This window comes from Sporisorium graminicola, chromosome SGRAM_1 (assembly GCF_005498985.1).
Source record: "Sporisorium graminicola strain CBS 10092 chromosome SGRAM_1, whole genome shotgun sequence".
Classification (NCBI taxonomy): domain Eukaryota; kingdom Fungi; phylum Basidiomycota; class Ustilaginomycetes; order Ustilaginales; family Ustilaginaceae; genus Sporisorium; species Sporisorium graminicola.
Window position 1 is genome coordinate 1183808 of NC_043719.1, and position 16088 is coordinate 1199895.

Genomic DNA, 16088 nt, shown 5'->3' on the forward strand with positions numbered 1-16088 from the left:
CAACGGTCCTTGTCACTGCAGAGTACATTGAGGAAGATGTGGATGGACAAGTTGCGCGCTTCCCCGCTGCATGAGTGAGGACCTTTTTTTAGCATCACAGTCCCGCGCAGCAGCGATGTTGTCGCGTGTCATTCACCGAACTCTCTTTTTGCAGCGGCGATTGGAGCATAGAGTCGTGACGTATGGCATAGTTCAGCTGTAATGAACGCCAGAATCGTGTTTCAAGCATGCAGGTAAGAATGGCTTGGCAGTGAGCGCGGGTTCACTCGCTGTAGCGACGCTGTTTCTGCAGGAGCAAGCACCCTCGCTAGCATTGTAGCATATATACCCCTCTCAATCCGCTCAGGTTTGTTTCTCGCAAACAACACACACTCCTCTCTCGACCAAAGATGTCGCAACCAACCATGTCGATGACCGACGCATCGCCGACCACCACCACTGCCCCAGTCGCAGGCGCTCGCGGCTCTGCGCCTCGCCTCTCCACGGACACGGCCCACACTGCGCGACGCAATCATCGAATCGCGCTCCCCTTCCACCGGCACCACAAGCACCACGACGCCTTCGGGCACCCGGACCCGAACAAGCGGCGCCACTTTGGCAAACCTTCATTCTCGGGCTTCCAGCCGCACTTTATGGCCGGGCTGGGCGAGTTTATCGGGACCACCATGTTCCTCTTCCTCGCCGAGGGCGGAGCGAAGACGGCACAGCTGACAAAAACGGCGGCGCAGGATCAGACGGCGACGCAACTGAGTAACGAGCAGATCATGTTCATTGCGCTGTCGTTCGGTATGTCGCTGTTGGTGACGGCGTGGATGTTTTATAGGATCACGGGCGGGTTGTTTAATCCGGCCATCACGGTGGCGCTGTGGCTGGTGGGCGTGCTGACGACGCGGCGCGCGGTGATTCTTTTCGTTGCGCAGATTCTGGGAGGCATTGCGGGCGCAGCCCTCGTGTTGGGTCTGACGCCGAGCAACAGTGTCCAGCAGGTGACGACGACGCTGCAGCCGGGTATCAGCATTGCGCAGGGGTTCTTGATCGAGATGCTGCTCACGTCGATCCTTGTCTTCTCGGTGCTCATGCTCGCGGTCGAGAAGCACCGCGCCACGTATCTTGCGCCCGTCGGCATCGGCCTTACCCTCCTCGCCGCACACCTGCTCGGAGCCGTATGGACCGGCTGCGGCCTCAACCCGGCGCGCTCCTTCGGCCCCGCAGTCGTTGCGGGGCAGTTCAACTCGGACCACTGGATCTACTGGATCGCCCCGCTCGTCGGCGGCATCCTGAGCGTGTGCTACTTCACCTTCCTCAAGCTGCTCAAGTACAACAGCGTCGTGCTCGACCAGGACTCGGACACCGAGATCACGGGCCTCAAGCCCGTGTACGTGCGCGTGTGGAACCTGTTCCGCCACGGCGAGAACCCGAGCGCGCTCAACCCAGAGAGCTCAACCCACTACGACAGACAGGCAAGGGTCAACTTTGACAGGGACCAGCGCGAGGAGTTCGAGGAGAGGGAGCAGATCCGACGCGAGATGATGGACAAGCCCGTGTTCGAGGGGCATGCGAACGAGGCGGCGAATGGGAGAATGAGCGAGAAGAGGGTCGAGGTGATGTCGACTAGTTCGGGCAGCACTGCTGCTCACTCGAATGGTGCTATCCTGCCGAAGTGAGCGCTCTGCTTCCTTCTGCCCAACATCGCTCTGTTGATCATATACCATCTATATACATACCATCTACAGTACAAGTACCCCGCAGTCCAAGCATCGGCACGTCAATGAATGCGCATCCGTCTTCCCGCCAAAGGGTGTGAGAGAGATTAGAAATTCGCCTTTTGTGTGGGGTTTCTGTTCCGCCGCCGGCCAAATACTGTTAATCGGAACGACTGCGTGGCAGGCAGCATTCAGCTCCGATATACCCTATGCATAATCGGCCTTCTGACTCGCCAAACCTTTGCTTTTCGCCCCTCGTGACTCGGCTCGACACCTCTGGCTCCGTCGTCCATCTGCGCACTGTATATATATGCACCGTGTACCTCAATCAACCCAACCCTGTTAGGTTCAAAGTACGCTCTTCACTCAGCTTGATATCAGATACATCGGCCAGACCCAAGAACGCGAAACAAAGCATGTATATGCGACCAGAGACAGTCGTATCCGAGTGGAGCGCAGTGGAGGAGTTTCTGGGCGAGCATTCGCTCGGCCTGCTGACTACGGCGATACCTCTCGCCGGACAGGCCACATTGCAAGCCAGTCACCTGCCGTTTCTCTTCCTGCCTCCTGGCACACCTCCGCCCGTTGCCGAGTCGGTGGGGACCACGTCGAACAACAGCGTCGACGGCACGTGGAACAGCGGTCCCGACGACACGCTCGACCTGGGCCGGCTGCAGTGCCACCTGGCGCGCTCCAACCCGCAAGCCAAAGCCCTCCTCTCTCTCTCGGCTCCCGAAGAGGTGCTCGTCGTCTTCAGCTCGCCCCTGAACCACGCCGGGTACATCTCGCCCCAGTGGTACACCACCACCAAACCCGCCACGGCCAAAACCGTGCCCACGTGGAACTACGCTGAACTCCAGGTCTACGGCCGCATCCTCCCCACGGACTCTGCTACCCTCGCCCAGATCACCCGCGCCCTCAGTGACACCCATGAACGCAAGTACGCCGACCAAACCCAAAAGGCAGAGGTCTGGAGCGTCGACGATGCACCTGAGAGCTATGTCAGGCTGCTCCAACGCGCGATTGTGGGCATGCAGATCAAGATCACCAAGATCGGCCTCAAGATGAAGATGTCCAGGGACAAGGGAGTGGGCGATCGCGAGGGCGTGTTGGAGGGCTTGAGGGGTGTGGGTGGGGAAGCGGGCAGGGTCGCTGATCTCGTCGAGAGGTTGGGGCCGATGAAGAGGGCAGCGTCTTGATTGATGCCACTCATTGTCATACGCTGCAGCTGGCACCATATATCCGGTTCCTTAGAGCCAAACGCGCACGCCAGAGCATTCACCCATCTAAGCACGCTGACTTGTCTGAAAACAGAATCTGAGAATGAGCACCACGGGTGCGCTGTGAACACATTGAAACAGAGGAAGACAACCATGTGCGTGAGGGAGCATCGAGAACGGCACTCATAGACTCAATAATGGCAAAAGCTACCTGACCGAAGCCACAGCGCCTTTCGCCTTGAAATCAGTCAACACGCGGTGCATGCGACTCAAGCTGCCGTGCAGCTCGTTCAGCTGCTTGACGCGATCGGCAAGGTCAGCATAGCTAAGCGGTCGATCAGCGCTGTCAGACCCGGCCGCCCTTGTCGAGCTGGACCGCCACGCGAGGTTGTCAGGAGACTCGCTCCTGCGCGACGCCGGCACCAGAGAGTCGAGCGACGAAGTCGTTTCTGGACTTCGCTTGTCCGCCGCATTGCCACCGCTGACCGCATAATCCCCTCCGTCGTCATCGGACGATCGCATCTCGCCTTCTTCGGGCGAATCATTGCCATCGTCCTCGGCTGGTTTGGGTCTAGCATCAGGCCGCGTTCGAGAATTGACGCTCGTGTTGATGGCCGTCTCCTTTTCGACGTCGCCCATAATCGTGTCGACATCATCGGCCTCACCACCCCGAGTCGCAGCAGAGACAGACACCTTGTGCGGAGAGAACAAGAGGCTTTGTTCGGCCGGAACCTCATCAAGATGTGCCGTGGCCTCTTCTTCCTTGGTTGCAAGCTCCAGCTCCCGTTCGAGCCGTTCGTTCTCGGCCTCGAGCCTCTGACGAGATACGAGGTACTCTTCTTGCGTCTTTGTAAACCGCTGTGCAAGTCGGTGCCAGTCTGCCTTGGAACGCACATCCAGCCACGGCTCAGACCAGTGCGTTGCTCCTGGGCCGACTCCTCTTGTTGGCCGTTCCACCGACGATGCTGCTGACGCATCTGCTAAAGGAGAAGTTGGAGAAAGTCCGCGAGAAGATGTTCCGAAATCGCCAGCCTCCGCTCGTCCCCTTCTCCCTTCGCCCTTGTCTCGTTCGTGAGCACCATACTCGTCATAGCGCGGCTCGTCGTAGGAACGATCCCGTCGCCTATCATGGTACGCTTCTGCCTTGTACCGCCGAGGTTCACGGCCCGTTACCTCGACAACCGTGTGCAGACGCTTGGATGAGGGTATAAAGGAAGGCATCGACGCTGATACGGGCATGCTTGCACGGGTCTGTGCATCTCGGGGCGAAGTCATCTCCACTTGCCGGGCGGAGCCGTCCCGACTCGGCTCCCTCCGTCTGCCCGAGCTCTCGTCAGTGTGCTGAGTGTTCGGATCAGACGAAGAAGATTGGTTGGCATCACGACGTGGAGGGCCGGAATCGGAAGGGATGAAGTCGTTGGTGCGTCGACGTTTGCGTTGTATTGCATCTGCAGGGTCCTCTTCACTCTTCCTTGACATCGCCTGCTTGGCGGAGGAAGATGAGGCAAGGGCATGATCACTCGAGATGTGTTCGCGCATGCGGCGGTCTGTTCGCGTGGGGGAGTCGATCCGGGAAGATTCGACCTCTGACCTTCTTGGAGGTCCGAACGAAGCTGAGGCCTGCGATGTCTCAGTCTTGGCGTCATCGGCGGTATGAGATTGCCTCGCCTTCTTCATAGTGACCACCTGCACGGTTGCCGCAGGAGCCTCCTTCGACATGAAGTTCACATCTTTGCGGCCTTGCATTGATTTGCTAGCGGCTACCTCCTTGGTCTTGTCTTTCGGCGGCGAATGTTGAAGTAAGGCGTTTGCTGCCTCGGTACTGCTGCCTTCGGCAGGTGAGGGTTTAGTGGGGGTACTGAGCTTGGACGGTGGCGAAGCGTGACTTGCCAAGGGAGCTGTTCTTCTCTCTGGAGTCGCGCGACGCTCAGACGCTGTGAGAAGGCGACTGCCAGCTTTGGTGGCTTTGGCGAGACGTTGTCGAGTCGTAAGCTTTGTTGTGGTCTTCTTCGGGACGGCGTCAGACGCGGCAACGGGTGACGAGAGTTGCGCTGTCTGGACTGTTTGATCCCGATCCGTATGCTGATGCTCTTCTTCGTGAGTCGTAACTGGCTTGGTATGGTCTCGACTCGATCCGGAGATTCCAGCAGCGTGGTCTGGGTCAGGCAGGCGGCCAGAACCACGCGATGGGGTGGTGCCCGTCAATTTTGGCGAGTCGGTGAAAGCTCTGTCAGTGCGTCGAGCGTTTGCAAAAGCACCATGGGTAACACCTTGAGTCTTGATATGTGCAGCTGCGTGGGAATTTGCGCCGGCTACCGGAGAGAGCTCGCGACTGACGCCTCGAGACAAGGACGTAGATTGCAAGAGATTGGGCTCACGCCGAGTGGAGAGCCTGTTCAAGCTGCTGGACCTTGACAAGGGAGATATGAGTAGAGAAGATGAGCCGCTGGAAGCTCGGACGCCAGCCAGCGTCTTGCTGATTCCTGCTCTAGATGAAGAAGGAGCGGCTGGGTGGGGAGATGCACCTTGCATCAAGGCCCTTCGTCGCTCCTCTTTGCGTTGCTCCTCTTCCTCCTTTTGCTGCTTGAGACGCTGTGCGACGGCCGAGACATCGCGAGTGGGTTTGACTGAGAGCTTTGCGGCGATTGTTCCGATGCGATGCAAAGTCGACTCCTCTTTCGAGAGCTTGTACAGCTCATGCGGAGCTGTCGAGGTAGAGCCTGCGTCTGCTGACGATGGGGTTTTGGATGATGGTACGTCACTGACTGGTAGGGGGGCATGAAGGGCGATTTTTGAGTTGCCAACGACTAGGACTGGATCTTTGGGATCGACATCGATACTGATGCCTGTATTGCCGCCATCGCTGCTCGCATAGGCATTGGCGAGCTGCTGTAACGCTTGCTCGGTCAGTCGGATCTGGACGACTTTTGGCGGAAAGTGGGCATCCTTTGCTTCTCTCGAATCAGCATGATTGGAAAGGCCCACACGATAGACCGAATCAGGCCGCAGGGACATCTTCCAAGGTATGCTGACGAGTCGAGCGAGCTTCCTCAGGCAAGAAGCCTTAACGAGAGTGCCAAGCCATCAACGATGTTCCTGTGTGGCTCTCGTTCGCTAGACGGTCGTATATGGAAGAGCGTGAGGGCAGATGGCGTAGCCCGCTTGTGATCCCGTCGGCCAGCTTTCCGAAGATGTTCGGGAAGTATGAAGGTCTCAGAACAGAGGGAGGTTCTAGCTCTAACTGTGGCAGGGTCCAGCACTCTCTGAAATCACGCTTGTGGCCCGTGACATTCTCGAGCATTGCTGGGCCGTCGCTTACTTGTCACTCTGCATGTGTTAAGCGAGCAAAGACGCCGTTTCCAGGCGTGGTTTTCTGAAATCGGGACGAGCAAATCGGAAAAATCACAAGATCCAAAGTCACGAAACAGATCAACACCATAGACACGCGACAAAAGACTGCAGACCTCCATCACATCCGACAGCGCCTTAAATCACACTCTCGGCACAGCCGTGCTTCGTCTCCTAGTCGGCAGCTTCCCACGCTCAAGGCTCTCTTCGCAATCGAGGCAGCTCGGAAGGACCGACAAGGCATTCGCATTGTGGGCAGGTAGCAACGCAGGGCAACATGGCGTTGAGGCGCGGAAAGGATCGCGTTTCGGCCACAGGCTCCGAAGGTAAGAGCGATTCGCAAGCACTAGAATGTTCACGACGAGTCACAGTAGGAGCAGGACACTGACATCGCGCAACTCTCCCCACCCAATGTCGAAAGAGCTACAATTGTGGTATGCGGTGCGGCAAAACCTGCGCACACTCGAAAAGATTCGCATCGCCTCGGTAGACAAGGCAGTATCTGCAGAGGCTCTGCGGACCGACATTGTCTCGCTGCTGGAGCATGGGGACAGGGGAGATGAGTACCGCACCAAGAGACGCAAACTTGACGATGTATGTCACGATCTCACCAGCCGAACCAAGGACGAGCTTGCTGCCATCGAGTCGGCACAAGAAAAACTCGGCATCCTTGTAGCCCTTCGCAGCTCAGCCGATGGCGGCAGCTCACGAAGCTCTACGCCGCGCAAGGACCTAGCGTCCAAAGTGAGGGCTGGAAGCGCTGGAACACCAACACCATCAGGCAGGCGATCCAACGGTCCGCTTGGTCCCTCGAACCTTGGCTCATCGTCCAGCACAGGCTCCAGTTCCACAAACCGTGGAAGACGCGAGACGCTCACAGCGCAACACCCGCTCAGTCAAGGTCGCAAAGTCGCCGTGCTACCCAGCAAGACCAACGAAGAGTCCGACTGGCTCAAAGCATCCGTCCTCTCTTACGCAAAGTCGACCAACGAATACACCGTGCAGGATGACGACGAGCCAGGCCCGGAAGGAACGTACAAGGTTGGCATGGACAACATCATCCCTCTGCCCATCAGCTTGCAGACTATGCCCGCATCCGACTATCCCGTGGGATCGCGCGTCCTCGGCATGTACCCAGACACAAGCTGCTTCTACGGCGCCACCGTCAAGTCCGGTGGTCCGGGTCTCACAAGGAACGCCAATCTCGCAAAGCTGATGAAGAAGGAGGCAGAACTGCTCGAGGCCAAATACAACCTCGAATTCGACGACGACAATGGCGAGATACGTCAAGTACCAGCGTGGCTTGTCGTCCAAAGCCCGGGCATGTAGATTGAACCGTCTGCCCTAGTTTGCGCATTTCTGTACTTGTACCATTGTAACACCATCTCTTTCTCATATGAAACTCTTCACTCGGTCCTCACAAAAGCGATCACAGATCTCGTACGGTGCGTGCAACACTGTGGACAATGCAAAAGAGGGTAAAGACGTATTGTTCTATGTAGACGATGCGTTGCTGTTAAGCGTCTTCAAGAGCCACTTGCTGATAGCCCTCGGTCTGAGGGGGTCGGCGTCCGACACCTCGGCCCAACCTGAGATTGGAGCTGGATAGCACCGACTCCAACTTGCCCAGCACCTGGTAGCCAAGATCCTTGAGATTCGCCAAGACTCGATCAAATGCTCCAGCATCAGACCGAGCGAGCATCGCCTGCAACTGGATCGAATCGGCAGCGTCTGCTTCCTGCGACGCTGGAACCAGCTCAGCAGGACGCTTGTACCATTTCAACGTCAGCGAGCTAGCAACAACGCTGACGCTCGAAAAGGCCATGGCCGCCCCTGCCATCATCGGGTGCAAGCTCAACCCCCACGGCAAGAAGATGCCCATCGCCAGAGGAATGCCAATTAGGTTGTACACGGTGGCCCAGATAAAGTTGAGTTTGATCTGGCGGAAGATGCGGCGCGAGAGATGAATCGATGCGGCCACGTCAAGGAGGTTCGATCGCATCAGTACGATCGACGCAGCCTCGATTGCAACGTCAGACCCGGTGCCAAGCGCAATGCCCAGATCAGCAGAAGCGAGCGCTGGAGAGTCGTTGATACCGTCACCGACCATGGCAATTCCGCCCGACTTGGACTGGCCGTTGGCACGGAACGGCGAGAAGCGAGCACCACCTTCGAGATCGGCATCGCTTGAGGCGCCTCGAAGCTGTAGAATGAGCTGCTGCTTGTCCATCGGACTCATCCCAGCATGGACGTCCTCATCCTCGTCCATGCCCAGCTCTCGCGCCAGCGCACGCGCGGTTGCTGAAGCGTCTCCTGTTACCATACCGCAGTGGATGCCCATGCGACGCAACACAGCCAGCGTTTGCTTAGCTTCGGGCTTCAGCGTGTCGCTCAAGCTGAGAATGGCCGCGAGGGAGCCATCGACGCTTGCGAGAACAGCTGTTCGGCCTTGTGATTGCTGCTCACGGAGCAAGTTCGAAGCCTGTGTTCCGAAGGCGCTGTTGTCGACAACATGCTTCTCATCCGACGAGATAAAGTCAGAAGTACCGATCCGTACCTCGTGGATGGTCATGGTCTCCTCGAGCTGAACACGGCAAACGATGCCTTTGCCCGTAAAGCTCTCGAACGCCTCGATGCTGGCACCTGCAATCGTGATGCTTGCTTGCTCGAGACCAGCAGGCTGCCGAGTGTCGCCGGCATCTGCAGAACCGATGCCGGGGTCAAGCTCGTTTGCCGCCCACGAGACGATGGCGCGTGCAAGCGGATGCTCCGAGCGGGCTTCGGCAGCCCCCACGATACAAATTACCTGACGACGCGAGAGACCTCCGACGGCAATGGCGTCGAGTCCCTTCTGTTCCTTGTTCGGCCAGATAGCATCGCGCAATGTGAGCTTGCCCACTGTGAGGGTGCCTGTCTTGTCGAACAGCATGCGACGGATGCTCGAAGAAGCCTCGAGCGGCCCACCTCCCTTGATGAGTATTCCGTTCTGCGCCCCGACGCCAGTACCGACCATGACTGCTGTAGGCGTCGAGAGGCCAAGCGCGCAGGGACATGCGACGACGATGACGCTGATGCAAAGCTTGAGACAGACCATGAACATGGTGACTCCCTGCTGATTGAAGACAGACGGAAGCATGCGCCCCGGAAGTAAATGCGAGATCACCATCCAGGCTATGAACGTGAGCGCTCCGAGACCCACCACAGTGGGTACGAAGTATCCGGCGACGCGGTCGGCGAACGCCTGAATGGGAGCTTTGGACGTCTGTGCCTCGTCGACGAGCTTGACAATCTGTGCCAGGCTTGTGTCCTTGCCGGCACGTTGAACGAGAAAGTCAAAGGTCCCCGTTCCATTGACGGTGCCGCCAATGACGCTGGCGCCGGTCAGCTTGTGAATGGGAACAGCTTCGCCAGTGACCATCGATTCGTCCACCAGCGACTCGCCACGCACAATGATACCATCAGCGACGATCCTCTCTCCCGGGACGACCTTGACGTAGTCGCCGCGCTGAACAAGTTCAGATGCGACCTTTTTCTCAACTTTGCCCTCGGCACCGTCCGAGTAAATGGTGGCCGAAGTAGGCGTGAGGCCGATAAGGCGTGAGAGGGCCTCGCTGGTCTTGCCCTTGGCGGTGTTTTCCAGGAAGCGACCGAACGAGACAAAGGTGAAGAGCATGGTGGACGTGTCGAAAAAGGTGGCTGGTTTGGTGCATTGGCCCGGTGCCGGCATCCCAATCATCCGGGCTCCGACCGAGGCGAACGCTGACATGGCATCTACAGGCTCGTCCACGCAGAACAGTCTTGCGATCATCGAAAAGACGCTGAACGCCCACGAGGCGGTGGTGCCAATGACGATGAGGACGTCCATGGTAGCGCTACCGTGCTTGATCGCTTTCCACGACGTGCGATAGAAGCGCAGGCCGACACCGAATTGAACAGGAATGGTGAGCGCCAAGCAGGCGAGATCTTGAAGATAGAGTCCAGATACCGGCTGCCACCAAAGGATGTTGCGTGTAAACGAGAATTTTGGCAGCACCATGGACAGCGCAAAGACAGGCAGGCCCATGGACAGCGAGAAGAGGAAGGCCGAACGCCATTCTGCGATCTCCTTGACCCTACCGAGGGAAGCAAGCTGCGTCGAGTTGCGATCGTCGCTGACGACGGCATCAAAGCCCAGGTCCTCTACATGCTCGACGAGATCGCGAATGCCGAGCTTGCTGGGGTCGTAATCTATCCTCGCCTTTTCTGTGGCAAGCGAGACGGATATCGATTTGACGCCATCGATCTTTGCAAGCTCGCGCTCGATGGTGGAGGAGCACGATGCGCAGGTCATTCCGTAGACGTTGAGTTGGGCGGTGTCGAGTCGTGGCATCAATGCGGTGGGTTCAGAGGATACCTCTTTGCTTTCCAGGCTGGCATCGAGATGCTCGGTGCGGAGCACTTCCAGGAACGTGGCATCGAAGCCTGTGTCTTCGATCTCTTCAGCTACCTTTTCGGGCGTCCATATCGAGTCGTCGAATGTGACGGTTGCCTTCTCTGCAAGTAGAGCGACAGAGATAGACTCGATACCAGGCTGGGAGCGAATCATCCTCTCGATGGTTTCGACGCATGCACCGCACGTCATCCCGCCGATCTGGAACGTCGCTGTCACTCTTGAGCCCATGACGGGAGAAGACGAGCCCGAGGCCTTGGATTCTTGCAAGAAAGGATATGTTGCCGCCATGATCGACGAAAGATGCAGGTGGTGGTGAGTGAGTTGTTGCTGGATTGCTTTGAGTGAGTTGCAAATGCCCTGGCATCGAACGAGGCTGTCCTTCAAGCAGTGATGGAGTCCGTGGAGTAGAATGGCAGCAAACAATGTCGACTGGGCCCCGGCGTTCCAATCCAAGAGCGCTCAACCGACCGAGTTCGGCAGTTCCGATGGTCGATCAGTCACCCTGTCGGTGCTTCCGCGCGCGCCTCAATCGCGATTGTGATGCCTTTGCAACGCCGCTCCGTTCAAATCGACGCTCCGCCGTATGTGCTTCGAGGGTGAGATGATGGAAGGAAGGAACGGAGGAAAGCAAGACTTCCCAGCGCGTAAAGTGAAATGGCAGTGCTTTCAGCCGCGCGTCTGCGATGCCGTAGGATGCCGACTCCAGGTAGTAGATCTGATAAATCTGCTGGCACTTCCTTTCAGTCTGTCTTTGGTTCGGGTCGACCTGGTATCTCCGACGACAAAAAAAGCTCAGCCAGATCGATTCCTCTCGGCAGAGAAATTTCGGAAGGAACATGGTTCCGAATGCAGTAGACCTCGTGCATTTTTCAAAAATATTTTGTGTACGACGTAACATCTTGGTACTATACCTCGTTCGTACGGGAGAGACGGCACACTCGTCCGCACGACTCGATGCCGCAGAGGACGAGGTTCAGTTTGCACAGGCCTGGCGGTTCTGCGTCGGCGGGGTCAGAACAAGTGGACGCACGCCGTCAGTCGGCACAGGGATGCACGAGTCGAGCGAGTCGGACGAGACCAGAAACTAAGGCTTCTGGGAAAAGCGGATCCCCCTCGTCCACAGAGTACAGAGACGAAAAATTCTGTCCTTCCCAAGGAACGGGCGGAAAGCGGATACCCTGAGGCACTCCCACGAGTCCGGGAACTTTGCTCGTCGTTAGGACGAGGCCTTGACGAGCATGCGGATCTTCTTGTGTCCGGTCTGATAGCCTGATGCAGGCACAGAGCGGACTCTCAAGACGGCGTGGCAAAACTCTGAAGGCAGCTTGAGCGCCAAAAGAAAAGAAGGTTTCGCTGTCTAGCCGCGGCCAAACTCTGATCTCAACAAAAGCAAAATCTTGCGAAAAGCTGACAGACGCAGGGTCTGGTTCCATGGCCGTGGTGCAGGCGGTAAACAGAGCCATTCGAATCTAAGCTCTTCTCCCTGTAGCACTGCAAGCTGTGGTACACCAAGGCTCACTCGATGAACGTTCTTGATCTTGCCGAGCTTTTATCTTCGCTTGGCAGAATCATTGTTTTCCCACGATCCGAGTTTGGTAGGGGGCGACAACGGCAGCATCTGCATGCTGTACTGTCACGATCGCTTGACAACTCCACTGAATGGGTGAGAATAGGGAGCGGGTTAACAAGCTTTTGTTCTTACTGATTACGGTGCCGCTAGATGGAGTTCAGCTTCGAGCGAAATGCAAGGCCATCTTGCGAGGTAAAAACGGCAGTCCGGTCCTGATCCGCGAAGGGTTTGCAGCGCTTCACCACAACCTTTCAAGAGAGAGGTAGGCTGTGCTCCCAAGCCCAAGTCTAGCCTCGTCTCAGCCTTGGCACGTCTTCCGACACGAATCCGACGCGCGGCCGAGTGTGGTCTCAGTCGCATCCTGTTTGCCTTTCCGTTCTTGGCATTCGTTCTTAGCAGCTTTCCTGAGTTGAAAGGGTTCAGAATACTTTTTTTCGTAGGAAAGAAGCCGGCGCGGACCGGTTCAGATGTTGCAATGTTGCCAGTGAAAGCAGTCTGGGTCGGTGCCGAAACACATCTCGGCCGCATCCTCTGGTCTCAGCTCTGCTCAAACGTCGGCGAAAAAGCATGCCGAAACAAGGCGCGAACATTGCAAACCGCAGGGCGGCAAGCCGCGGGTGTCGCGGTGTTAGAATTTTTTTTTAAAGTGAGCTCGAACAAGAATTTGTTTTGGAGACTGTACTTGTACAGCACCACATGGCGGTTCTGCAGCGGGTGCGGACCAAGCAACCAAGAAACGCTTGAAAGCCGCCAGTGGCTGCCAAGCTTCTTGTGTCGTCGTTCAATGCCGAATCGTGGTGGCGGTGTGCTAATGCTTGAACAAAACTAAAGATGAGATGACTTTGGCCGGAAGCAAGAGCGTGCCGAGAGCCGACGACCGCGATTTCCAGGCTCTTCCAGGTAAATGGTTCAAAAGAGGGGGGAAATCTGCCTGAACATCAACTCTGGCTGGGTGCGTGGGAACCAATAGACCGGCAGAGGGGGAATAATGAATGAATGAATATTCGGTGCATTCCCACGCTCTGTGTCATTCGCATGAAAATTTTGTACCGAATTCATGGAGTCAAAAAAGAATGACAAGATGCTTACCGTTGTCCGTGGACCAAGGCGCTGCGTCACGCCCCGGGTCTTCGCGCCCCCTTTCCGGCGATACTCGACCAAAAAGCCCGAAGCCGACGATCTTTTCGAAAACAGAAATGAGAAAGCGTTTCTGGCTGACCTGAACTGGAACCGCTGTTTTGTTCTCCGAGCGAGCGCCGACGACTGTGTAAGTCCGAAATGCCTCCCGACTTGAGCTTCAACCTGGTTGTCGTCTGACTCGAAGCTTGACGGCGGCTGACTGGATCCAATCCGAGGACATGCTTTCAATTAGTCAATCAATCTCACGCGCGACCAGATTCGTGCCTGCAGTCTGCAGTGTCCACAGCCTAACCCCGGTCTTGGAGAGAGAGAGAGCCTGCTCCATGTGGCTCATATCCCAGAGCCCGGTTCCCCAAAACTTACTTATAGTCAATCGGTCATGCATCTTCTTCCAACCCCACCCGTAATCTGACTTCGCCACCTTTGCTTCACCCGCTCCACCATCCGACGACTTGTGTGCTCCCACCTCGTACCCTTGCCATCCCTACAGGCGTTTCCTCATCTTCAATAGTACCTGGTCATTCTCTACGACCACCGTCATCGTCTTCTCGACCTGCTATGTATCTGCGTCTCTCAATAGGCTTCCTCGTAGATAGAACATCGGCGACAGAACACGCACACTCCACGTAGATTTCCTCGCGGGCAGTGATACGCACATTGATCCATTTCACCCAAGCTACCCGGCTTCAAGCTCGCCTGTATGAAGCTCGACCAGGGTCCCTTCGGCGCGCTGCGCGCCAAGAGCCGCTCGCTACGCCACAAGAACGATCGCACTCGAATTCAAGCATCTTCTACGATTGCCTGCGACGGCACCTTGACATCGCCCACTCTAGCTCAACACTGCCACTCCCACGAGGATCTGACAGCCACTGACGGCTCTTCTCGCACCATGTGTGCTGACAAGGTCGCCCATCACCACCACCATGCTTTGGGTCATCACGACGACTTCTCGAACAACAGCCCCGTCCTTCTTCGCGGCGACAAGGAGCTGCACGACCCCAATTTCGTACGTCACAACTGGGAGATGATGACCGGCGAATCGACGTATCCGGACAATCAGCTTCACATTGGACGCGCTGCATCACCACACCTCACGAGCCGACGAAGCACGCTCTCGTCTCGAACCGGCAGCTCGCGCCCATCGTCTCGCTCCGGCAGCGAGGCAGGCGGCCACCATACTCCGAGCTTCGGTCTGGGTGTCAATGCATTCTCGGGTCTCGCGAGCTACTCGAAAGGTGGCTCCGTGGGACGTGCCGGCGGTGCACGCTCATCTTCGTCCATGCGCGGTCTTCAGGTGGAAGGCTCGATTCTGCGTGATGAGGAGGCTATCCTCGACAGCGATGATGACAGCAGCGACGATGAGGATGAGGACGGTTACAGGGAGGTCAGGTATGCTTCCTACCACATCCCCACGTCGCGCCCCGCGTCGCGACGTACAAGCCCCGCCCCGCGATCGCCGCTGTTCAGCGGTCCACCTTCGCCTGCGCTCGCGCACACATTTGAGCAACAGCAGGCAACTGCATACCACCGCCGTCGACACTGGACCGTAGCAGAGGGCAGCCAGGCTTCCAATGGAGCTGGCGTCCACGCTTTGCCCGCCCACATGCCACGAGGAGGCCCTCCTGCGGCCATTGTCAACGAACGAAGCTGCTCCCAACCTGCGTAGTAGCTTCCTCGGCTTCTTTTCGCATGCACTTGTTTATTGTAATCTTTGTACAACATGCTCGTTTCTGTATCACCATTTCTGCGCATCCAATATACCCCCAGTGCTTTCCCGAACTTTTGCTGTCTGTATTGTGAGTCACATGTGTATAGAAGAGCGAGGGCGAGATCTTGACGGAAGGCGGACAATCGGAGAGCAAGAGACAGAGACAGAGGCAGGCATGCCAGGTTTAGCCGGCTCTTGAGTAATACCGGCAGTGGCCCGCTTCGTTCCTGTGCCTGCCGGTTTGCACTGGCTCTAACACAGGTGACGTCTTTGACTGGCTGGCGATGGCGACAAACAACCGAGTCAGGCAAGCAACGGTGATGGTCGTAATCGCCCCCGGCACAGTCAGAACGGTGCCTTGCCGATGCCACTATGTTCCATATCCTAGTTCTGGCAGATCGCCTGACGGCAGAGGGTATCGAAACCCCTGTCGCGGTCAAGCATCACAGCCCATTTCACAAGCTGCCGATCATCTCGTTTCGCGATCGATGGGGCAGCGCTTGGCGTGAGCAGCGTTCAGCGACCCCTGCTCTTGGCCACGAGCCGGAGAACAAACAAAGAGAGACGCGGTGATGGGCGACAGTCGAAGGAGTGCGATCTGCGAATCATCTCGGATGGGAAACTGGTGCCGATGCGAGGGCGCCGCGATCCTCAACAGCGGATCGATCGGTGCCTCTGGGATTAGAAATGGCTGAAAACATCTTGTGTCCGAAGAGGCACACTTCCAATCTGGAGGAACCGAGGATGACGCATGTCTGCATAGCTCCCTGGCGCCACGAGGCATTTCCACCTGTCCTCCTCTTCACACCACATAAGTACAACCTCTGCCGCCTCGGCCGCTCGCAAGCGACTGACGAGGCGTAGGCGAGAGACGACCTCGTCCGTCGCGTTGCTTGCTCCTCGAGCTCTGTTCAAAGATAGCGAGCGGGTAGGCATCCGCGGCTCAAGATCGTCAGAAATTCGTCTT

At 57.1% G+C, this 16088-nt stretch overlaps 6 protein-coding genes across 6 annotated transcripts; 4 read left to right on the top strand and 2 right to left on the bottom strand.

Annotated features, from left to right (window-relative positions):
• Positions 1 to 389: 389 nt before the first annotated feature.
• EX895_000453 (uncharacterized protein) lies at positions 390 to 1664 on the top strand (the record flags this gene model as incomplete). The annotated part of the gene is made up of 1 exon (XM_029881054.1): positions 390 to 1664. The coding sequence occupies one exon, from the start codon at positions 390 to 392 to the stop codon at positions 1662 to 1664; it is 1275 nt and encodes a 424-aa protein (XP_029742440.1).
• Positions 1665 to 2119: 455 nt separating this feature from the next.
• EX895_000454 (uncharacterized protein) lies at positions 2120 to 2902 on the top strand (the record flags this gene model as incomplete). Its single annotated transcript, XM_029881055.1, has 1 exon — positions 2120 to 2902. One exon carries the CDS (start codon positions 2120 to 2122, stop codon positions 2900 to 2902), a length of 783 nt encoding a protein of 260 aa, XP_029742441.1.
• Positions 2903 to 3130: 228 nt separating this feature from the next.
• On the bottom strand, positions 3131 to 5938 carry EX895_000455 (uncharacterized protein; the record flags this gene model as incomplete). Its single annotated transcript, XM_029881056.1, has 1 exon — positions 3131 to 5938. The coding sequence occupies one exon, from the start codon at positions 5936 to 5938 to the stop codon at positions 3131 to 3133; it is 2808 nt and encodes a 935-aa protein (XP_029742442.1).
• Positions 5939 to 6548: 610 nt separating this feature from the next.
• Positions 6549 to 7600, top strand: EX895_000456 (uncharacterized protein; the record flags this gene model as incomplete). Its single annotated transcript, XM_029881057.1, has 2 exons — positions 6549 to 6597; positions 6693 to 7600. 2 exons carry the CDS (start codon positions 6549 to 6551, stop codon positions 7598 to 7600), a joined length of 957 nt encoding a protein of 318 aa, XP_029742443.1.
• A 187-nt stretch (positions 7601 to 7787) lies between these two features.
• On the bottom strand, positions 7788 to 10991 carry EX895_000457 (uncharacterized protein; the record flags this gene model as incomplete). Its single annotated transcript, XM_029881058.1, has 1 exon — positions 7788 to 10991. One exon carries the CDS (start codon positions 10989 to 10991, stop codon positions 7788 to 7790), a length of 3204 nt encoding a protein of 1067 aa, XP_029742444.1.
• A 3122-nt stretch (positions 10992 to 14113) lies between these two features.
• Positions 14114 to 15079, top strand: EX895_000458 (uncharacterized protein; the record flags this gene model as incomplete). The annotated part of the gene is made up of 1 exon (XM_029881059.1): positions 14114 to 15079. One exon carries the CDS (start codon positions 14114 to 14116, stop codon positions 15077 to 15079), a length of 966 nt encoding a protein of 321 aa, XP_029742445.1.
• Positions 15080 to 16088: the final 1009 nt, after the last annotated feature.